At 43.6% G+C, this 24448-nt stretch overlaps 2 protein-coding genes across 2 annotated transcripts in view; both read right to left on the bottom strand.

Annotated features, from left to right (window-relative positions):
• LOC140732106 (uncharacterized) overlaps positions 1-24448 on the bottom strand; it is an 843203-nt gene that overhangs the window by 376565 nt on the left and 442190 nt on the right. The gene's annotated exons all lie outside the window — the stretch shown is intronic.
• LOC140736261 (uncharacterized) overlaps positions 1-24448 on the bottom strand; it is a 54241-nt gene that overhangs the window by 2217 nt on the left and 27576 nt on the right. The window contains exons 7-11 of the mRNA XM_073062205.1: positions 23494-23539; positions 23179-23380; positions 4526-4654; positions 396-558; positions 229-326 (exon numbers count right to left, since the gene is read on the bottom strand). Coding sequence (XP_072918306.1) covers positions 229-326; positions 396-558; positions 4526-4654; positions 23179-23380; positions 23494-23539 — 638 coding nt within the window. The remainder of the gene's footprint in view (positions 1-228; positions 327-395; positions 559-4525; positions 4655-23178; positions 23381-23493; positions 23540-24448) is intronic.

Below are 24448 nucleotides of genomic sequence, written 5' to 3'. Positions count from 1 at the left end.
ATGCTTGGAAAAGACTCTTCACGCTCATCAACAGCCTACCATCCTCCCTTCTGTGCAATACCAATTATCAACCCCTATCCTGCGTCAAATGTTGCGAATGGACTCAGGAAAATAAACACGGTCCTACTGTGCACTGCCATACTGGACTGAGATGGACTGTATCGTGCAAAGTTCAATAACTGATGTATTGTTTTTTAAAATCCCTGCTGAGAAACCCTGAATTATTACCTTGTCCTGCAGCGGCTTGTATTCATAAATCCGCTCATGGTCATTCTCTTGTATCCCTGATTGTTCAAACTTGGTCCCAATCACAATGCTGTAAATAGCTGTAAATACAATAATAAGTTACAACAGAATGGTGACAATGGTGAAACAGACTAACAGAAAGTACTCACATTTCTCTGCCACAACAGCGTGTAACTCCTTCAACTGGTTCATTGTGTCGTCACTGATGGGGTCCTCAGAGCTAATATCAGAAACGAAGGCAACTCCGTGAATTACATTTTCCGGAATAACTGGATACTCAGCAACATCCGAGTCGGGATTGAATCTGTGTAACTAAGTGAGACAATGAAGAACTGGTTAGAGAGGAAGCAGCAAGAACACCGTTGATCACAATCACTCAGCACTGAGGCGGCTGTTCAAATAACAGGGAATGCTGGGAACACGCATGAGGTCAGGCAGCATCTGTGGAGAGAAGACCAGGTCAATGGTTCAGGTCCAGGTGGAGCAGAAAATGAAGGAAATGTTCAGGTTGTAAGAAGGGTGACTGAGGGGAGTGACGGTTAGGAAAATGGGAATACCTTTGGGTAGATGAGAGCAGAGTATACAATGGGAAAAAATGCAGCATCATTATTGATAAATGAACATGATTTGGAAAGAGAATAAACTCCCAGCCCCTGCATTACCTGTATCCTGTGATTTCAGTGAGGTGTTGATGGAGGAAGGGGATGCAGAGTTCATCATCTTCACAATTTCTGTTTATTCCACACCATCCCACAGAGGCAAAGAGCGTAAATGTGAGATCAGTGTTTGAGACAGGCAAAGAGGACAGTGGAGCCACAGACATTGGTAGAGGGGAAAATGCTGGATCTACTGTACAGGAAGTGGGAACAGGGTACTTGGAAACAACAGAAGGTTTGGGAGGAGAACGTAGATTTTAGAAAGGAATTCTGACAGTGTGCTAAGAGATTTGTGGCATCTAACTGGCAGTGTAGATTAGGGAGAGCCAGTTAATGTGGTGTACTTGTTCTTACAGTGGTCCCATAATGTGCCACACACACACACAGATTGTGAGCAAAATCAGAATGCCTGGGATTTAGTGAGTAATAGACTAATGTGAACAGAGGATTAGTGAATGGAATCTAACAGATCAGGAATACACAGCTCAATTTTGGGTGGGAAACCAAACAGAGATCAGTGCTGTTGAAGGGTGTTAATCCTGGATACCTTCAAGTTTTATTGGTTTTTACCACAAATGACACATTTCACTGTATGTTTTGATGTACGTGTGATTAATAAATAAATCTGAACATGAAACATTAACTCCAGTTCTCTCTCCACAGATGCTACCTGACCTGCTGAGTATTTCCAGCATTCTGTTTTTATTTCAGGTTTCCTACACCTGCAGGTTTCTGATTTTCATTCAGAGATGAGGGCTTGTGTCCCAGGTCTTCACAATCTACCCCAATCACTTGGATGAAAGGATCAAGTACATCGTATGCAAGTTTCGTGATAGCAGTGTGGGATGCAGAGAGGTTTCAGTGAGTACAGACATGACAGGTGAAATGTAACATCAATAATACCATGTTGGCAGAATTTCAGATGGTCATGAGAGGGCATACAGGAGTGAGATATACCAGCTGGATGAGTCACAGCAACAACCTTGCACTCAATGTCACTAAAATCAAGGAACTGATTGTGAACTTCAGAAAGGGTAAGATAAGGGAACTCACACCAGACCTCATAGAGGGATCAGAAGCGGAAAGAGTGAGCAATGTCAAGTTTCTGGTTGTCAATATCTAAGGATCTAACTGGATCCAACATATCAATGCAGCCACACAGAACACACAACAGTTACTATATTTCATGAGGAGTGAGGAGATTTGGTAGGTCGACAAAAGCACTCACAATTTGTAACAAATGTACCATGGGGAGCATTTTGACTGGGTGGGTGCATCACTGTCTGGAATGGGGGGAGGGAGGGTTGAGTTTGTCAGTGGCTACTGCACAGGGTCTGTAGTCATTTCCAGGACATCTTCAAACAGCATTGCCTCAGAAATGGTTCACATCCATCATTATGGACACCCCCCCAGTCACCCATGTCATGCCTTGTTCTCATCAGAAAGGAGGTACAGGAGCATGAATCACACACAATGATTCTGAATAGCTTTATCATCCTGCCATCCATTTTCTGAATGAACATCAAATCCATGAACACAACCTCACTACGTTTTTATTTCTATTTTTGAACTACTTATTTAATTTAACTATATATAACAGTAATTCATAATTTTTTCTTTTAAGTATTGCATTGTACAGCTGCAGGCAAAAGTCAACAGATTTTACAACATACGTTGGTGATATTAAAGCTGAATCTGGTTCTGATACTCTGACGTGTCGGCCTTGGTGGGAACTACAGGAAGCTGGAGGATATTTAAACAGTGGGGTCAGGGCATCCGTGTACATGGATCATTGAAAGTGAACACACAGACTCCACAACCGATTATAATATGAAAAATCCTGGTGAAGGATCTTGTTACAAAATGTCAACCATCCTTTGCCTCACCAGATGTGCCCAAATGATGAGTTCCCCCAACAGATTGTTTTGTGTTCTGTTCTACAACAACTGCAGTGTCTTGTGTCTCCACATCTTGACTGCAGGAGGATCATTGCACAAGAATAACGACACAATGTTCCAATTGTACCATGAGATTGCTCCTAGAATATTGCATACAGATCTTCTCTCCCAACCTAAAGAAGGATGGACAAACACTAGAGAGACTGCAGTGAATGTTCTGTTCAGTTGACCTCATGTATCTTTCCAGGACTAATCTCTGTCACTGCATCTAGATCTGCTACTCTGGCAGAAATCTGTTTCATTGCCCCTGCGTGTTACTCCATGACTAATTTCTTTCAACGTGTCCGCATGTGTCAATCTGGCAGTAATCTGTGTCGTTGTTTCCCCATATGTTACTCCAGGACTAATCTGTCACTGTGTCCCATTGTGTTACTCCGGGATGAATCACTGTCACTGCGTCTCTGTGTGTTACTCCAGGACTAATCTCTGTCATTGTGTCCCTGTGTGTTACTCCAGGACTAATCTCTGTCATTGTGTCCCTGTGTGTTACTCCAGGACTAATCACTGTCACTGTGTCCCATTGTGTTACTCCGGGATGAATCACTGTCACTGCATCCCTGTGTGTTACTCCAGGACTAATCTCTGTCATTGTGTCCCTGTGTGTTACTCCAGGACTAATCACTGTCACTGTGTCCCATTGTGTTACTCCAGGACTAATCTCTGTCACTGTGTCCCTGTGTGTTACTCCAGAACTAATCTCTGTCACTGTGTCCCTGTGTGTTACTCCAGGACTAATCTCTGTCACTGTGTCCCTGTGTGTTACTCCAGGACTAATCTCTGTCAGTGTGTCCCTGTGTGTTACTCCAGGACTAATCTCTGTCATTGTGTCCCTGTGTGTTACTCCAGGACTAATCTCTGTCACTGTGTCCCTGTGTGTTACACTGGGACTAATCTCTGTCACTGTCCCCGTGTGTTCCTCCAGGACTAATCTCTGTCACTGTGTCCCTGTGTGTTCCTCCAGGACTAATCTCTGTCACTGTCCCCGTGTGTTACTCCAGGACTAATCACTGTCACTGTCCCTGTGTGTTACTCCAGGACTAATCTCTGTCACTGTCCCCATGTGTTCCTCCAGGACTAATCTCTGTCACTGTGTCCCTGTGTGTTACTCCAGGACTAATCTCTGTCACTGTGTGCCTGTGTGTTACTCCAGGACTAATCTCTGTCACTGTGTCCCTGTGTGTTACTCCAGGACTAATCTCTGTCACTGTGCCCCTGTGTGTTACTCCAGGACTAATCTCTGTCACTGTGTCCCAGTGTGTTACTCCAGGACTAATCTCTGTCACTGTGTCCCTGTGTGTTACTCCAGGACTAATCTCTGTCACTGTGTCCCTGTGTGTTACTCCAGGACTAATCTCTGTCACTGTGTCCCTGTGTGTTACTCCAGGACTAATCTCTGTCACTGTGTCCCCATGTGTTCCTCCAGGACTAATCTCTGTCACTGTGTCCCTGTGTGTTGCATTTTGGTTCGGATCGTTTACCTGATGCACCGTCCCCTCAGCCCAGGTCACAGGTTCATTTTCATTAAGACTTGTAACCACATCATCTGCTGAAATGTAGTAAGCCTTTTCCCAGAGCAATCCCTGCTTTCTCTCTCTGAGGTTTTTCTGTGCTTAATGAGACTCATTAAGTGTGTATCAGAAACGTGACATTGCGGAGGAGACTCACGTCTGTTCCAGCAGAAACCCTTCCTTCCAGGATCATGCACAACACTCTCTTTGTCCGATCCATGTTCTCCGGAGCATTCCATCCAGATGTACCCCAAAACATTATCTTCCCTGCTCTGTAGGATCTGAGCTGTGAATTTTCAGAAAGACGTACATTGTTTAGCACTTTTCATGGAGAGTGAAGTTCTGTGTGATGTTGTGTTAGCCATGGTGGAACTCAAATATAGAAGGAATTGGTGAACTTGAATGGATCAACACCAGTCAAGCAGACAGACCAATTGTCTTTGTTCTTGCCAGGTGCTTGGAGATGGAGGCTGCCATTTTGTGGAAAATGCTGGATGTTCGAAATTAAATGTTTTGGTCAGTCATCCTTGGCACTGCAGGGTTGGTATGTAGTTGAAAAGGGTGTTTAAAGTGAGCGCATCTACATGAAGCACTGTCACAGGAAAGCAGCATCCATCAGCAGGGACCCCCACACCAAGGACTGCTGTCAGTGGGAAGAAGGTACAGGAGCCTCAGGACTCACAGCATCAGGTTCCAGAACAATGACTACCCCTCAACCATCAGGCTCTTGAACCAAGGATAACTTCACTCGGAGATTCTGCGGTCATGAAAGAGATGCCAGGATGGTGAGTTGCTTTCCGGGTGCTGAGTTCCAGGATGTCTCAGACCAACTGCAGAATATTCTCATGAGGGTGAACAGCCAGAGGTCATGGTGTAAATAGGCACCAATGACAATGTAGAAAGAGGGAAGGGGCCCTGTTCAGTGAGTTAGGAAAGAGTCTGAAGAACAAGATCTCCAAGGTAGATTTCTCCAGGGGCCACGTGCTAGTCAGAGTGGAAATATAGTAAGATGATAGTATAGATGAATGAGTGACTGAGGAACTGGTGCAGGGGGCAGGGTTGTAGATTCTTGGATCATTGAAAACCCTTCTGGGGCAGAGGTGACCTGTACAAGAGGGATGGTTCACAGGTGAATGTTGTCTACATGGATTTTATTATGATATTTGACAAGGTCCCTCATGGGAAACTCATCCAGATGATTAAGATGCCTGGGATCGACAGTGAATTGGACATTTTGATCCAGAACTGACTTGCCCAAAGGAGACAAAGGGTAGTGATTGAATGGACTTGTTGGAGCTGGAGGAATTTAATTAGTGATGTTCCATAGGGATCTGTACTGGGAACTCTGCTGTTTGTGACCTGGATGAACGTGTAGATGAGCAGGTTAGTAAGATTACAGATGATACAAAGATTGGTGGTGTTGTGGATATCGTGGATGACTGGCAAAGAATACAGCAGGATAGAGATCAGTTACAGAAATGGGCAGAGAAATGGCAGATGGAGTTTAAACTGGCAAAAATGCATGTTGGTAGGTCAAATGTACAGAGTCAGTACCCTGTTTAAGTAAAGACCCTTATCAGTGCTGGTGTGCAGAGAAATCTTGGTATCCAAGTTCATAGCTCCCTGAAGGTGGCTACACAGGAACACATTGAGTTCAAATGTCAGGAAGTTATGTAACAACATGAGAAAGTCAGCAGATACTGGAAATCCAAACAACACACACAAAATGCTGGAGGAGCTCAGCAGGTCAGACAGCAGCTTTGGAAATGAATAAGCAGTTAAAGTTTAGGACTGAGGATATGTTGCAACTTTATGAAACTCAGCTTTGTCCACAAGTTGAGTATTACATACAGTTCTGGTCACTACGCTATAGGAAGCATGTCAAGGCTTTGGAGAGGGTGCAGACAATGTTTACCAGGATGCTGCCTGGATTAGAGGGCATGTGTTATAATGAGGCCTGCACTGCCTGGGGTGGTGGTAGACATTAGGGAAATTTAGATATGCACATGAACGTGAGGGACATGGAAGGATATGGACATTGTGTAGGCAGAGGAGATTATTTAAACCAGAAGACCATAAGATATAGGAGCAAAAGTAGGCTATTTGGCCCATTGAGTCTGCTTCACCATTCAATCATGGGCTGATCCAATTCTTCCAGTCATCCCCATTCCCCTGCTTTCACCGCATACCGTTTGATGCCCTGGCTGATCAAGAGCCCATCTATCTCTGCCTTAAGTACACCTGTAGGGTTCTCAGTAACATTCACTGCTGATAATGAAATGGCTTCTCTGTGATATTAACTATGAGGTAATGTTATCTGTAGCTGAAAATTTTGGGTTATAACTATTAATAATGGGGGAATTAACCAATGGGAGTGTTATTCTATCTGCATGTCTGGGAATCGGGGTTGGTGTGCGGGAGATTCGGGAGGAGAAACGAAGAGGAAGGATGTGCAGGAAGTGCTCTGGTAGACCACCGTGGTTGGTCCCAGTCCGAGGGTCGAGGAGTTCGGAGGAGATTGTTCGGTGGAGGACTATCGGCTGCATAACTCCAATGATTTATTTGTGCAGAAGCTATTTTATTAAAAGTGGTGCCTTTTCCTTTCCCTTTTATGTTCTGTTTCTCTGTTTAGCCAAAGCAACAGTTATAAAGTGTAACCATTTAATCGCATATTGTGTACTGTCTGATATTTTATGTTGGGGTTTGTACCGGAGTACATTACACTGCATCCACACAAACGTGATTCACCGTTTCCAGCAGCAGATGTCAGCTTTCCCTAGACACACATGAGTTAATCAAGCCTGAGTGTTATATTTGTGGGGCCCTCGTCCGGGATTGAATTCTGTAGATGCTGTTTAAAGTACAGTTGTGATGACGACAGCCGTCTTTCAGCGATGGTGTGTGGCTGTGGGGGTGCCAGTAAACAATGCGTTGAGGGGGGTGCAGACAAATGTATCAGATGAAGTGATACTCCAAGGTTTGAGTACGGTTAAAGCTGTTGGCAAAGTGGAAATTGTGTCGCAAAACTTTGATTTTGAGACGGGCACAGGCCTAGTGTTGGGGCAGGCAAGCGAAGATTACGAGGGGCAGAGTTGCCGGAGAGGATTGGCGTCCTAGGGGAGGCGGGACCATGGCATCTGTAAAACTGTCGGGGAAGGAGGGGCTGGAGCTCAGCGAGCTGAGTCACCAGCAGAGGGGAGGAGGAGATCTTAGGGAACGAATTCTTTCACTACTGAAAGATGAAGGGAAGGAGTGGTCAGATTTGGAGAATTTGGTTAGTTCCCACCCCTTAGCGAAAGGCGAGAGTTCCGAGTTGGCACCTGCCATTACCTCCCTGGCGAGAAAGTCAGAGGGGCCCCGCCAGAGGATAAGAATTTTCTCAGGGATAACACCCACCCCCCTGAAGGTGAAGAGGATTATGAGACATGGGTAGAGCAAACGTCACAGCTGTTAAGTTAGTGGCAGTGCTCAGAGGAGGAGAAGGACAGCCATTGATTGACAGTTTGCGGGGAGTGGCGGCTGGGGTAGCGCGCGGTGTGAAGGATAACCAGCCTTTGGCTACTCTGAAGGACTATCTGGAGGCCTTGGAAAGTGCTTTTGGGTTGACTGGGAACTCCTCGCGGAGTTTCAAAACATGCGTCAGGAGCAGGGTGAGAAGCTCTCTGCGTACCTTTTTCAACGAGATAGACAGCTTAATGGATTGCGGTGCCAGGGGTCATTCGGGTTCAACAGGTGGATCAGTTAAGACTGTATCAGATATTTCGGGGTGCCCAGGCTGAGGACAAGATTGCCTGGAGTCTCCGGCAGTCTTATAAAACACACCCTCCTCTGATGTTCGTTCAGCTGATCAGAGATGTGAGGGGGGATGAGCGCGTGTTGAGGCCGCGGGAGGACTCTGTCAGTAGGGTGAAATCCTCCAGTGTAGTGAAGTGAGTGGAACCAGCTCCACCCAGAAATTGATAACGGAGTTGGTGGCCGAGCTGAGGGCTGAGGGGTCGGTAGGAAGGTCTCCCCCATCCCCCACGGGACGGAAAGCGCAGAGGGCTGCGAGTGGCGGGGTGGCCGGTAGCGTGTGCTATAACTGTGGGGAAGTGGGCCACTTCTGGCGGGAATGTGAGCAGCCAGAAGCCCCTCGGGGGGTGAGTCCCCAGGCATCCAGGCAGGGGGAGGTGTTGGGAAACTTACAGGAGACCCAGTGAGGGAACGGCCTGGTGTCTCTAGGGGAGCACGTTCCCAGCAATGTACCAAGGAACTCCTGAAAGCAAAAGACTCGATTCCAGAAGGATTAGTGGAACCCCACCCCAGCGTGTCGCTATAAACATCGGGTCGCAGGTCACCTTACTATACTGTTCATTTTACAACCAGTATTTGAAGCACTTACCCTTGACCCCATTCAGTGCACTGCAGATTTGGGGTGTTAGTGCTGGGGATTATACATATGGCGGGTATTTGTCAGTGAAACAGGAGTTTTCAGAAGCCGATGTGGGAGTGTCTGAAGCTCTGGAGATGTTAGTGCGGGTTTGTCCGGACCTGGTTAAGACGGGGAAGGGGAAGGTTCTTCATTTCTGGTGGAGACCAACACCCCTGTGGTGCAGAGACTCATGGGGGCCTGCCAGGAGAGGGCGGGTGAGAACTGTTTGGAGACCCGGCTGTGCACCCAGTGTTTTGAGCTGCTTTTGAGGAAGTGCAGAGCCGCACTGGGCCGGATACTGAATTGAAACGAGGGACTACGTGGTGCACCCAGTCGAAGCCTAAGATAATAAGGCTCGGGGAAGTAGCAAGAGTGATGGGAACCCTCAGATTTCCTGGAGTGCCTGATGGCGAGGCCCATTTAGACGCTCTGGAAGACCTCCAGAGTTGGGATTTCTGGCTGGTGTGCTGGTGAGGCCCGAAGTGCAGAGGCCCTCGGTGGTCCAGGGGAGAAGGATGGCTGTGATTGTCATGAACACTACAAAGAGAGGAATCACCTTTAAGAGAGGGATGCCGCTGGCGTTTTTGTTCCTGGTGACTGTAATGTCTAACGCCCCTCTGAGGCCACTGGGGGGGGAAGGATTGGAAAATAGAGGAATGCTGACTGATCAGGCCTCTAACTTTGGGGACTCTCCTGTGCCGCTGGAGTGGAAACGCAGGATGGTGGAGAAGATGTTGAAGCTGGAAGATGTTTTTTCCCTTGGCAAGTTTGATGTGAGTTGTTCGAAGAGAACTCGCCATAACATCCGAGTTTACAGAGAGGTCGTGGCGAATGGCCCCTGCAGATGTGGAAGATGTGCGGCAGCACTTGCACAAGTTGAAGGAAGCTGAGATCATCTCTGAATCCCAAAACCCTTATGCGTCCCCAATAGTAGTGGCCCAGAAGAAGAACGGAAAGGTGTGTGGTCTATAGGACTTTGAACCAGCGCAATATCCCTGATCAGCGTACAGTCCTGAGGGTGGAAGACGCACTGGCCTGTCTGAGTTGGGCGAACTGGTTCAGTGTGCTGGAGTTGTGGAGTGAATATTACCAGATCCCGATGAGTGATGCCGACAAAGAGAAGACAACATTTATATGCCCTCTTGGATTTTTCCAGTTCAAAAGAATGCCCTAGGGTATAGCAGGAGCCCTTGCTACATTCCAGGGTCATGGAGAAGACAGTGGGCGATATGAATTTGCTTGAAGTGTTGGTGTATTTGGATGATTTATTAGATTTGGGGCCATCTTGGAAGAACACGAAGCGAGGCTACTGAAGGTGCTAAGCCGACTGAAGGAGGAAGGGTTAAAACTCTCCCTGAACAAGTGCCAGTTCTACAAGATGTCTGTTAGCCATGTTGGGCACTTAATCTCACAGGATGGAGTAGCTACAGACCCCACTAAGATAGAAGCAGTGACCACGTGGCCGAGGCCCCGTACTGTGAGCGCTCTGCATTCATTCATGGGGTTCTGTGGTTATTATCAGAGATTCTTGAAGGACTACGCCAAAGTGAGTCACCCCTTGAACCAGTTTCTGTCTGGTTACCCTCCCTTGGGGAAGAAAGGGAAAAGGGGACGGGAGGTTGGAGACAATCTCAATCCACCAGAGTCCTTCAGACAGAGGTGGGATGTAAAATGTGAGGAGGCTTTTAAATCTCTGAAAGAGTTGCTGACCCGGGCACCAGCGCTGGCTTTTGCAATTGTCCTATGTACTACACACTGACGGCAGCCGAGAGGGATTAGGGGCCGTCTTGTATCAACATCAGGGCACTGTGTTGAGATCTCTAGCCTTTGTCAGCCGGAGTTTGTCACCCTCCGAGAGAAACAATCCCACCCATAAGTTGAAGGTCCTAGCATTGAAATAGGCGGTGATGGATAAGCTGAGTGACAATTTCTACGGGGCCAAGTTTGAGGTGAAGACGGACAACAATCCACTTATTTATATCCTGACTTCGGCGAAACTGGATGCTACAGGCCATCGGTAGTTGGTGCCCTTGTCGGCCTATGATTTCAGCCTGAAGTACTGGCCGGGGAGCTGGAAAGTCAATGAGGATGAATGAGGCGAGGGAAGGGGAAAGGGCAGGCAGAGCAGGGCTCTCCTGTGGCCATTCCCCTCAACAAGTACACCGATTTGGATACTGTTGGGGGGGATGACTTACCTGGGACAAGCTGCAGAAGCCGGGTCTCTGGCACTGAGTCTGGTTCTGCGGTGCAGAAGGGAGGGGGGGGAAGAAGAGGACAGTGGTAGTGAAAGGGGACTCTATAGTTAGAGGTACAAACAGGAGGTTCTGTGGTCATGACAGAGACGCCCAGATGGTTTGTTGCCTCCTGGGTGCCAGGGTCAGGGATGTCTCTGATCACGTGCACAGCTTTCTGACATGGGAGGGTGAGCAGTCGGATGTCATGGTACACATCGATACCAATGACATCGGAAGAAAGAGTGAGGAGGTCCTGAAGAATGAGTATAGAGAGCGTGGTAGGAAGTTAAAAAGCAGGACCTCGAGGGTGGTAATCTCAGGATTACTACCTGTGCCACGTGTCAGTGAGGGTAAGAATAGGATGCTCTGGAGGATGAACACGTGGCTGAGGAACTGGTGTAGGGGGCAGGGTTTCAGATTTCAGGATCATTGGGACCTCTTCTGGGGCAGGTGGGACCTGTACAAGAGAGACGGGTTACACAAAAACTACAGGGGAACCAGTATCCTTGCAGGGAGGTTTGTTTGTGCTATTGCGGGGTGGGGGGGGGGGGGTTAAACTAGATTTGCAGGGGGATGGAAACCAGAGTACCAGAGTAGATAGTGGAGCGGGAGGGAAATAAATAATGTTAAAGTTTCATGCAAAAACACAAATAGAAGGGTTGTGTGTGGTAATAATCTTCTGAGGTGTGTCTACTTCAATGCGAGGGGTATTGTGGGGAAGGCAGATGAGCTGAGGGTGTGGATTCACATGTGGAATTATGACATTGTAGCCATTAGTGAAACTTGGCTACAGGAGGGGCAGGACTGGCAGCTCAATGTTCCAGGGTTCCGATGTTTCAGACATGATAGAGGCAGAGGGATGAAGGGTGGGGTGGGGTGGCATTGCTAGTCATGGAAAATGTTACATCAGTGCTTCAGTAGGACAGATTAGAGGGCTTGTCTACTGAGGCCATATGGGTGGAGCTGAGAAACAGGAAAGGTATGACCACATTAATAGGGTTGTATTATAGACCACCCAACAGTCAGTGAAAATTGGAGGAGCAAATCTGCAGAGAGATAGCAGACAACTGCAGGAAACATTAAGTTGTGATAGTAGGGGATTTTAAATTTCCATGTATTGATTGGGACTCCCATACTGTTAAAGGTCAAGACGGGTTAGAATTTGTAAAATGTGTTCAGGAAAGTTTTCTAAATGAATATGCAGAGGTATCGACTAGAGAGGATGCAATATTAGACTCCTATTAGGAAACGAGTTAGGACAGGTGACGGAAGTGTGTGTAGGGGAACACTTTTGTTCCAGTGATCGTAACTCCAGTAGTTTCAACTTGATCATGGATAAAGATAGATCTGGTCCTCGGGTTGAGGTTCTAAACTGGAAAAAGGCCAAATTTAAAGAAATGAGGAAGGACCTAAAAAGCATGGATTGGGACAGGTTGTTCTCTGGCAAGGATGTGATTGGTAAGTGGGAGGCCTTCAAAAGAAAAATTTTGAGATTACAGAGTTTGTATGTTCCTGTCAGGATTAATGGCAAAGTGAATAAGGATAAGGAAACTTGGTTCTCTAGGGATATTGGAACTCTGATAAAGAAGAAAAGAGAGATGTATGACATGTTTAGGAAAAAGGGAGCAAATAAGTTACTTGGAGTATAAAAAGTGCAAAAAAAAACTTAAAGAAATCAGGAGGGCTAAAAGAAGACATGAGGTAGCTTTGGCAGTCAAGGTTAAGGATAACTCAAAGAGCTTCTACAGGTATATTAAGAGCAAAAGGATAGTAAGGGATAAAATTGGTCCTCTTGAAGATCAGAATGGTCAGCTATGTATGGAACCAAAAGAAATGGGGGAATGGAAATAAGGCAAACAGGCAGTGAGGTGATGGATCCTATACAGATTGAAGAGGAGGAGGTACTTGCTATCTTGAGGCAAATCAGAGTAGATAAATCCCCAGGACCTGATAAGGTATTCCCTCGGACCTTGAAGGAGACTAGTGTTGAAATTGCAGGGGCCCTGACAGATATATTTAAAATGTCGGTATCTACGGGTGAAGTGCTGGAGGATTGGAGGATAGCTCATGTTGTTCCATTGTTTAAAAAAGGCTCTACACGCTACTTGTCAAAATAAAACAAAGGAAGTATCTATTTTTATTAAATCTAATATTTCATTTATCCAAGAAGATATTGTGTCAGATATTACTGGTAGATTTTTAATTGTTTAAGGAACAATTTGTAATAGAAAAATTGTTCTGGTTAACCTAAACGGACCTAATGTAGATGATCCTGATTTAAAAAAAAAATGTATTTGCATTATTGCCGGACTTAAATGAATATATGTTGTTAATGGGTGGTGATTTTAACCATTGTTTAAACCCTTTGATTGACAAGAGTTCAACCAATCAGCTGCTTCCGATTTGTTCTGCATCACTTATTAGCTCTTTTCTAATTGATTTTGGCCTGGTTGAAATTTGGAGACATTTACATCCTAATGATAGAGATTATTCTTTTTTTCAAACGCTCACAAAAAAAATTCGAGGATCGATTACTTTATAGTTCATCCCTGATTTTTGTCCAAAGTCCAGAAATGTGAATATGATGTTATAGTTCTTTCGGATCATGCGCCTTTAAGTTTAACTTTTGAATTGAATGATGTCGCTATTACACATTTGCCTTGGTGTTTTCCAGAAAATTTATTACAAAGTCTGGATTTGTCAAATTTATTGAGACTCAGATAAAAAATTTTTTTTAACAATATGGGAGATGTATCAAAATTGATTATATGGGATACATTTAAAGCATATTTGTGCGGTCAGATAATCTCCTATTCAGCTAAGCTTAAGAAACAGACAAAAACAGAGTTACATAAGATTTCCAAACAAATTAAAGACCTGGATCATATTTATGCAATCTCTCCTATTATTGATTTACTTAAACAAAGAGTTGAACTCCAATCACAATATAATTTATTATTAAATTATCCTATTGAAAGAAATTTGCTTAAATTGAAAAGTCAATTTTATGTATTTGGGGATAAAAATTATAAGCTATTAGCATTTCAATTATAAGCAGCTAGAGCTAAAAGACAAATTAAAAAAATTTGTAAGGGAGATGGTAGTTTAGCATGCAATTATGAAGATATTAATAAAAATTTTCAAGACTTTTAAATTGAACTTTATAAATCTCAGTTTCCAGTTGATTCTTCTAAAATGAATGCCTTTTTACAAAAGATCAATTTTCCTCGAATTTTCTGTTGAAGATCAACAAACTCTTGATGCCCCTTTAACTGAAAGTGAAATTCAGAAAGCTATTTTTTCAATACAATCTGGTAAAGCTCCTGGACTGGATGGTTATTCTGTATGATTTTATTAAAAAATTAAAGAATTGCTCTCTTCATATATGTTGGAAACGCTTAAAGATTCCTTTTTTGATAGGAGAGTTACCTCCCCCATTTTATGAAGCTTCTATTTCTTTAATTCTTAACAAAGATAAAGATTCTACTGACTGCTTCATATAGACCTATTTCATTATAGAAACATAGAAACATAGAAGATAGGTGCAGGAGTAGGCCATTCGGCCCTTTGAGCCTGCACCGCCATTCAGTATGATCATGGCTGATCATCCAACTCAGAACCCTGTACCTGCTTTCTCTCCATACCCCCTGATCCCTTTAGCCACAAGGGCCATATCTAACTTCCTCTTAAGTATAGCCAATGAACCAGCCTCAACTGTTTCCTGTGGCAGAGAATTCCACAGATTCACCACTCTCTGTGTGAAGAAGTTTTTCCTCATCTCGGTCCTAAAAGGCTTCCCGTTTATCCTTAAACTGTGACCCCTCATTCTGGACCTCCCCAACATCGGAAACAATCTTCCTGCATCTAGCCTGTCCAATCCCTTTAGAATTTTATACGTTTCAATAAGATCCCCCCCTCAATCTTCTAAATTCCAGTGAGTATAAGCCTAGTCGATCCAGTCTTTCTTCATATGAAACTCCTGCCATCCCAGGAATCAATCTGGTGAACCTTCTTTGTACTCCCTCTATGGCAAGAATGTCTTTCCTCATTATTAAATGTGGATGCTAAAATTCTCTAAAAAATAATGGCTAATCTGCTGGAGAACATTTTAGCTAAAATTATTTCTCAAGATCAAACAAGTTTTTTAAAGGGCCATTATTCCTTTTCTAATGTTCCAAGTCTGTTAAATGTTATATATTCATCCTTTTCTAATGCTCCCCAATGTGTCATCTCTCTTGATGCTGAAAAAGCATTTGACAGAGTTGAATATAAATACTTATTTAGTGTTTTAGAGAAATTCGGCTTTGGTATTAATTTTAATAAGTGGATTAGAATGATATATAAAAGCCCTATTGCTACTGTTATTACTAACAATTGCAGATCTCCTTTTTTCAGCTTTCACGGGGTACGAGACAAGGATGTCCGTTAAGTCCTTTGTTATTTAATTTGGTGCTGAAACCCTTGGGTATTGCACTTCATGAAGCTAAAGATATTCATGGGATTTTTATAAATGGGACTGTTCATAAGATCTCTCTTTATGCTAACAATCTTTTAGTTTATCTTTCAAATCCTGAAGATTCCTAATTTATTGAAAGTATTAAATGATTTTGGAACATTTTTGGGATATAAACTAAAACTTCATAAAAGTGAATTATTTCCCCTGAATGACTCTGCTTCTATATATGATTACTTTCCTTTTAGAGTTACGGACTCATTTAAATATTCAGGTATTATTATCACTAAAAATCATACAGATCTTTATAAAGCTAATTTGGTTCCTTTAGTGGATTTTATGAAGCAATTATTTTGTAGATGGAATTCACTTACACTTTCATTAGTCGGCCAAATTCATGCAGTTAAAATGATGATCTTACCAAAATTTTTATATGTATTTCAAAATATCCCTTTTTTTTAAACTAAGAAGTTCTTCGACTCCATTATTTCATCATTTGTTTGGAATAATAAAAGACCAGGAGTTGTTAAATATCATTTACAAAAAATTTTTTAAAGTTGGAGGTCTTGCTTTGCCTAATTTAAGAATGTATTATTGGGCTGTTAAAATATGTTATATGTGTTTTTGGTTATGTTGGGCTGATAGAGATGAACGACCACCTTGGGCCGATTTGGAATTGAATCCTGTGAAACAGTTTCACTTAACCTCATTATTAGGAGCTTCTCTGCCTGTACAACTGGCCAGAATTACCGGTACTCATTTAAATTTATATCCTGTGATTAACCAGTCATTACAAATTTGGCTCCAGTTTCGTAATTTTTTTAATCTTAAAAAATTCAAACTTTTTAGTTTAATTTATTGAAATTCTTTATTTAAACCTCCATTAGGTGATCCCACTTTTCTTCTTTGGAGGAATAAAGGGGTTTATTCCTTCATGGATTTGTTCCAAAATGGCCAATTGATGTCTTTTGAGAAATTAGTAACTAAATACTCTCTCTCGTATTCACATTTCCTGCAATATCTTCAGGTCAGACACTTCTTACAAAAATACTTAAGTAATTTTCCATATATACAAGATTCTCACCTGTTAGATATTATTTCAAAAATGAATCCTTTAGTTTTATTGGGAAAATTTAAAATTTATTGTTACAACAGCACAATTATCCTTCACTTAAGATTAAGCAAGATTGGGAGAGAGAGCTTAATATGACCTTGATAACAGAAGATTGGTTAAGGATTTTGAAGTTGGTCAATTCTTCTTTGATTTGTGCCAATCACTCTTTAATTCAATTTAAAATTGTACATTGTTGCTATTTGACAAAGGAGAGACTGTCTAAAATGTTTCCTAATGTTGATAGTCAGTGTGACAGATGTAAAATTGAGACAGCCACATTGACACATATGCTTTGGTCGTGTTCTGTATTGAAACATTTTTGGAAGTCTATTTTCTCTACAATTTCTAAAGCTTTAAAAATTAATTTACAACCTAATAAATTGACAGTTTTAGTTGGTATAAGCCCTCAATATATTCATGGTATTTCTCCATTGGACCAACATGTAATTGCATTTGTTACATTATTGGCCTGAAGGGCTATTTTGTTGAAATGGAAAGATGCTTCTGCTCCTACTTTGATACAATGGTTTTCTCAGCTGACGTATGTCTTAGTTTGGAGAAAATCCGAAGTCAAACTTTTGATCCTCGATTTGATTTTGAGAAAAGGTGGGGTTTATTCGCCCGCTACTATCATCTGATTTGAGTTAATTAATATGGTTTCCTTCCCATTTTCCTTTAAATGGATTTGAGTTGGTGGATTGATGTTTTTTTTAAATGGAAGTTTGCATGATGTATAGCTCCGCAGTTGTGCTCCCAATGTTTTTTTTTGTTGCGTTTTTTAGTTAGTAGGGTTTTTTTAAGTTAGTAGGGGTTTGTTTTTTTTTTCCTTTTTTTTCAAAAATTTCTTAACAGTTTACTTTTATATTATTATTTATATACTGCTTAGCTTTGTTAATCAGTTACTTGCTAATTTAATTTCTTATTGCACATAATGACATATTGACTTAATGTATCTTTTTTGTCAATCTTTAATAACAATTAGTAAAAAAAGATTTTTTATAAAAGCTCTAAAAGTAATCTGAGAAATTATAGGCAGGTAAGTTTGACATCGGTAGTAGGTAAGTTATTGAAAGGAGTACTAAGAGATAGGATCTACAAGTATTTAGATAGACAGGGACTTATTAGGGAGAGTCAACATGGCTTTGTGCGTGGTAGGTCATGTTTAACAAATCTATTAGAGTTTTTCGATGAGGTTACAAGGAAAGTGGATGAAGGGAAAGCAGTAGATGTTGTCTACATGGACTTCACTAAGGCCTTTGACAAGGTCCCGCATGGGAGGTTAGTTAGGAAGATTCAGTCGCTAGGTATACATGGAGAGGTAGTAATTTGGATTAGACATTGGCTCAATGGGAGAAGTCAGAGAGTGGTAGTGGAGGATTACTTCTCTGAGTGGAGGCCTGTGACTAGTGGTGTGCCACAGGGATCAGTGCTGGGTCCATTGTTATTTGTCATCTATATCAATGATCTGGATGATAATATGGTAAATTTGATCAACAAATTTGCAGATGATACAAAGATTGGAGGTGTAGTGGACAGTGAGGCAGGTGTTCAAAGCTTGTAGAGGGATTTGGACCAGTTGGAAAAATGGGCTGAAAAATGGCAGATGGAGTTTAATGCAGACAAGTGTGAGGTATTGCACTTTGGAAGGAAAAAACAAGGTAGAACATACAAGGTAAATGGTAGGGCACTGAGGTGTAGAGTAGAACAGAGGGATCTAGGAGTATAAGAGTTGGAATGTTATGGTGAGGTTGTATAAGGCATTGGTGAGACTGAATTTGGAGTATTGTGTGCAGTTTTGGTCACCGAATTACAGGAAGGATATTAATAAGGTTGAAAGAGTGCAGAGAATGTTTACAAGGATGTTACTGGGACTTGATAAACTGAGTTACAGAAAAAGGTTGAATAGGTTAGGACTTTATTCCCTGGAGCGTAGAAGAATGAGGGGAGATTTGATAGAGGTATATAAAATTATGATGGATATAGACAGAGTGAATGCAAGTGGACTTTTTCCACTGAGGCTAGGGGAGAAAAAGACCAGAGAACATGGATTAAGGGTGAAGGGGGAAAAGTTTAAAGGGAACATTAGGGTGGGCTTCTTCACATAGAGATTGGTGGGAGTGTGGAATGAGCTGCCAGATGAAGTGGTAAATGTGGGCTCACTTTTAACATTTAAGAAAAACTTGGACAGGTACATGGATGAGAGGTGTATGGAGGGATATGGCCCAGGTGCAGGTCAGTGGGACTAGGCAGAAAAATGGTTCGGCACAGCCAAGGGCCAAAAGGCCTGTTTCTGTGCTGTAATGTTCTATGGTTCCAACAGGAGATGGATGAGGAGTGGAAGAGCGTTCCTGCCTCTGGGGTGAAGGCCATTTGTCAGCTTGCTATCACTGTGAAAGCGGAGGAAAAGAAGATGTCGGATTGTGCAGTGGATCCATTGGGGGGTTTCTGATTATTGTCACTGTTTGGAGCATGGTAGAGAAGGGGGATATGGCGTGGCCAGAGAAGGTGAAACACACTTCACTGCCTCCATTACTGAGGGAATGACCTTGGTTAAAATTGAGGAAACAAATTTTATAACAAGTTAGTCCTGATGAAGGGTCTCGGTCCGAAACGTCGAAAGTGCTTTTCCTTATAGATGCTGCCTGGCCTGCTGTGATCCACCAGCATTTTGTGTGTGTTGCTTATAACGGGTAACGTCACCCCTGGACCGACCTCGGTGTTGGCAGCTGGTCCTGCCCGAGCAGTATCGGAGGGTTGTGTTGAAGTCACTGCACGATGATTCTGGACATTTGGGGGTAGAGAAGACCTATGGATCGCTCAAAGACAGGTTTTACTGGCTCCGAATGAAGTGGGAGGTTGAAGAGTACCGCAAGTTGTGCATTCACTGCATACGCCGGAAGACACTGCCTGTGCAGGCCGCTCCACTGTCACACTTCCAGAGTACAGGGCCCCTGGATCTGGTGTGTATGGATTTTCTGTCCATAGAACCCCATGCCAACAACACGGCGAATGTCTTAGTCATCACGGACCACCACACCAGATATGCTCAGGTTTTCCCTACCAAAGACCAGAGGGTTGCTATGGTGGCAAAAGTGTGAGAAGTATTTTGTGGATTATGGCCTTCCCCGGTGGATACACAGTAACCAGGGATGGGATTTTGAGAGTAGGCTCATCTATAAGTTATTGGGCATGCTGGGAGTTGAGAAATCGAGGACCACGTCCTATCATCCGCAGGGCAACCCCCAACCTGAGAGGTTTAATCAGACTTTGTTGAACATGCTTGGGACTCCGGAGATCAGCAAAAAGAGCAGATGGAGTCAACATATTGGGCATCTGGTTTACTGTTACATTCCACATGGAGGTCGGTCACCAGTCGGGTGCCTCAAGGATCTGTTCTGGGACCCTTACTCTCCGTGATTTTTATAAATGACCTGGATGAGGAAGTGGAGGGATGGGTTAGTAAGTTTGCTGATGACACAAAGGTTGGAGGTGTTGTGGATACTGTGGAGGGCTGTCAGAGGTTACAGCGGGACATTGATAAGATTCAAAACTGGGTTGAGAAGTGGCAGATGGATTTAAACCCAGATAAACGTGAAGTGGTTCATTTTGGTAGGTCAAATATGATGGCAGAATATAGTATTAACGGTAAGACTCTTGGCAGTGTGGAGGATCAGAGGGATCTTGGGGTCCGAGTCCATAGGACGCTCAAAGCTGCTACGCAGGTTGACTCTGTGGTTAAGAAAGCATACGATGTATTGACCTTCATCAAATGTGGAATTGAATTTAGGAGCAGAGAGGTAATGTTGCAGCTATATAGGACCCTGGTCAGACCCCACTTGGAGTACTGTGCTCAGTTCTGGTCGCCTCACTACAGGAAGGATGTGGAAGCCATAGAAAGGGTGCAGAGGAGATTTACAAGGATGTTGCCTGGATTGGGGAGCATGCCTTATGAAAATAGGTTGAGTGAACTCGGCCTTTTTCTCCTTGGTGTGATGGAGGATAAGAGGTGACCTGATAGAGGTGTATAAAATGATGAGAGGCATTAATTGTATGGATAGTCAGAGGCTTCTTCCCAGGGCTAAAATGGTTGCCACAAAAGGACACAGGTTTAAGGTGCTGGGGAGTAGGTACAGAGGAGATGTCAGAGGTTAAGTTTTTTACTCAGAGAGTGGTGAGTGCATGGAATGGGCTGCCGGCAATGGTGGTAGAGGCGGATACGATAGGGTCTTTTAAGAGATATTTAGATAGGCACATGGAGCTTAGTAAAATTGAGGGCTATAGGTAAGCTTAGTAATTTCTAATGCAGGGATAAGTTCGGCACAACCTTGTGGGTCAAAGGGCCTGTATTGTGCTGTAGGTTTTATATGGTTTCTATGTTTCTAACTGCATACACAGTGAAGCTGCTGGATATTCGCCCTATTATCTGATGTTTGGGCATGAGGCGAGATTGCCCTTTGACCTCTGACCTCTGTTTCGGGACTGATGCAGGTGACGTACCGCCTAAGCATGATCTGAAGTAGGTATCTGATATGAGGAGAGAGTTGAAAAGGGCATATAAATTGATGGGGGTGGAGACCGCCAAGCAGAATCAAGAAAATAAGAGGAGGTGTGACCAGAAAGTGAAGTTCTTCCAACTCCTGCCAGGAGACCGAGACCTCATATGGAATTTGGGTTTACCTGGAAAGCACAAGTTGGGTAACTGCTGGGTGGCCACACCATATGTATGTGGAAAGCCAGGTGCCAAACCTACTGGTTTTCCGGGTGAGGCCCGAGGACGAGAAGGGGCCTGTCAAGATTCTCCATCAGGACAAGAGGTGCACCGTGAAAGAGCCTGCACCGGCCCGGACCCTGAAAAGGATACGGATTCGGTCGATGATAACTTGGATTGTACATGCTGCCATTCATTAGCTCCCTCGTGATGGAGGAAGAGACTCCAGGCCCTTCTCCCACTGCGTCAGGTGAGGCGAGGGGAGCTATGGGTGGCCAGCAGGAAGTGCAGCAGGACTCTAGTAGAGAGGAAGTGGTGCCTGAACAAGAGACAGAGGATTCCGGGGTGCAGAGGGGTTTGAGTGACCTCTCATGGGAGGGTTCGCCCCATAGCTCCAAAGGGTCCCCCGTAGTGGCTGAGGTGGAAGAGTTAGAAGAGGGGGTATGCAGGTCTCAGAGAAGTAGGAACCCTCCCTAGATAGCACCCAGGGAACAGGGTGTGATCTCTACTGTTTTGGGAAGTTATGCCACTGCTTTCTGTACTTGGATTGGGCTCTGTGTTTTGCAGGAAGGGTTGGCGAATTATCTGAACGTCATGAGGGCATGACTAAATTCGTCAAGGGGAGAATGTAGGGTTCTCAGTAATAATAACTGTAATATTCACTGCTAATAATGAAATGGCTTTTCTGTAATGTTAACTATGAGGTAATGTTATCTGTAGCTGAAATGTTTGGGTTATAACTACTAATAATGGGGGAATTAACCAATGGGAGTCTTGTTATTCTATCTTTAGGTGTGGGAAACGGGGTTGGTGCGCAGGAGATTCGGGAGAAGCAAAGTGGAAGGACGTGCGGGAAGTGCTCTGGTAGACCACTGTGGTTGGTCCCAGTCCGAGGGTCGAGGAGTTCGGAAGAGATTGCTTGGTGGAGGACTACCTGCTGCGTGAACTCCAACGGTTTATTTGTGCACAAACTATTTTATTAAAAGCAGCGCCTTTTCCTTTTATATTCTGTTTCTCTGTTAACCATTTAGCCAAAGTAACAGTTATGAAGTGTAATCATTATATTCCATATTGTGTACTGTCTGATATACTATGTTGTGGGTTTGTACCAGAATACATTACACAGCATCCACACAAACATGATTACACCGTTTCGAGGGGCAGACAGCAGCGTTCCGTAGATGACCATGAGTTAATCGAGCCAGAATGTTACACACTCAAAGACTTGGCCTGTACAGCCGCTCATGGCAAAAAGTTCCACAGATTTACCACCCTCTGACTAAAGAAATTTCTCTGCATCTCAGTTCTAAAAGTACATCCTTCAATCCTGAAGTTGTGCCCTCTTGTCCTAGAATCCTCTACCATGGGGAATAACTTTGCAATCTCTAGTCTTTTCAGGCCATTTAACTTTCGGAATGTTGCTATGAGATCCCCCCTCATTCTCCTGAACTCCAGGGAATAGTTGTTGGCCATTTGATTACTTATTTAACTGGTTCAGCACAACAGTGTGGGCCGAAGGACCTATTCCTGTGCTGTATTGTTCCATGTTCCTTGTTCTATCTGGACTCAGTGAGAGTGAGTGTGAGGCTGTTGTTCAGTGTAAATATCCAAACCGTCCAGTTCTGTCCATTTGTGAGTGAAACCTGCTGTCCTCACCCAGTCAGACCCCATGACTCCCAGCTAATTGATCACTGATATCAGGAACTTGCATTTAACTGCCAACTTTCCCAGTCTCAGGACGTCCTGAGATGTTTTCCCGACAATAGATTGGAGTGAAGGTTATGGTACCGTTCAGGTACATCAGGGAGACGGGGAGTAGACATGAACACAGCCTGGCCAGCAGCATATAAAGTTTGTGAGTTCATATTAAATGAACAATAGTGCGGATACCTGTTGTTCCGGAAAATCGGTACTGTCTCCCATCAGGACATCGGTGCTGGTTGATGAATGTCCATACAGAGCCGAGAAGAAAGCATTGATAACAGATAGTTCCTCAGACCCCCGTAAGTTGAACAACAGGATGTTTATCCTGTCCACACCACTCTTGGGAGGTTTGTAGTTCGCAAGGAAGTTCTTCAGAGACTCCATGTTCCTGCCAAAGACCAGGGAGGGAGAGCATCAGCTGTCTCTGTGAAACGGGTTAAAGAAATCATCACATTTCTCTCTGTCCAGTTGGGATCACACACAACAATTATGGGAGCCTACCTCTCATCCATCCTTGGCTGGTGAAAGCAGACATCCTTTGAAAATTCTGAAATGGAAGGTTAAAAACACTCATTAATCTTTTTGCATTTCAAGATCAAATTCTCAATGACAGCTTGAAGATATAAACTCATGGCTGTTGTGTTCTTGTCTCAAAGCCCTGGAGGGAATTGTATTTGTGAATGAGGATATCACAGCAACAGTCTGAGATGACCCCACTGCAAATTTCCCAGAGGTATTAGAGGATATCCAAGAGAAAATTCTATTTTTCTTTGAGGATATTGAGAAAACAGCCTGAGATGAATTTCCTGGAGGATCATCTTGTGAAGATTTCTGGGTGGGTCTGAGAAATAAGAAGAGGACGATTTACATTGTCGGGATTGCACTATAGGTCTTCTAAACAGTGACTGGAATGAGAAAAACAAATATGCAGGGAGATTATGGAGAGTTGTACGAATAATGCTGTTGTCACAGTCAGGGATTTTATCTTCCCTAACATGGACTGAGACTGCCGTGCTGTTAAAGGTTTAGATGGGGAGATGGGGTGGAATCTGTTGTGTGTATTCATGAAGGAGTCACAGAAAATGTATCCACCACTTGTGCTGGCAGCTCGTTTCACAGTCTCACCACTCTGAGTGAAGAAGCTTCCCCCCCATGTTCCCCTTAAACATTTCACCTTTCACCCTTAACTCATGACCTCTGGTTGTTGTCTCACATAACCTCAGTGCACAATGTCTGCTTGCATTTACCCTATCCAGACCCTCATAATTTTGTACACCTCTATCAAATCTTCCTTCAGTCCTCTACATTCCGAGGAATAAAGTCTAATCTATTCAATCTCTCCTTATAACTCACAGTCCAAGCAAAATCCTTGTAAATTTTCTCTGTACTTTTTCAATATTATTCACATCCTTGCTGTAGGTAGATGACCAAAACTGCACACAATACTCCAAATCAG

This window comes from Hemitrygon akajei, chromosome 1, assembly GCF_048418815.1.
Source record: "Hemitrygon akajei chromosome 1, sHemAka1.3, whole genome shotgun sequence".
Taxonomy (NCBI): domain Eukaryota; kingdom Metazoa; phylum Chordata; class Chondrichthyes; order Myliobatiformes; family Dasyatidae; genus Hemitrygon; species Hemitrygon akajei.
The sequence above is the reverse complement of the archived record's forward strand: the minus strand, read 5'-3'. Positions and strand labels throughout refer to the sequence as shown.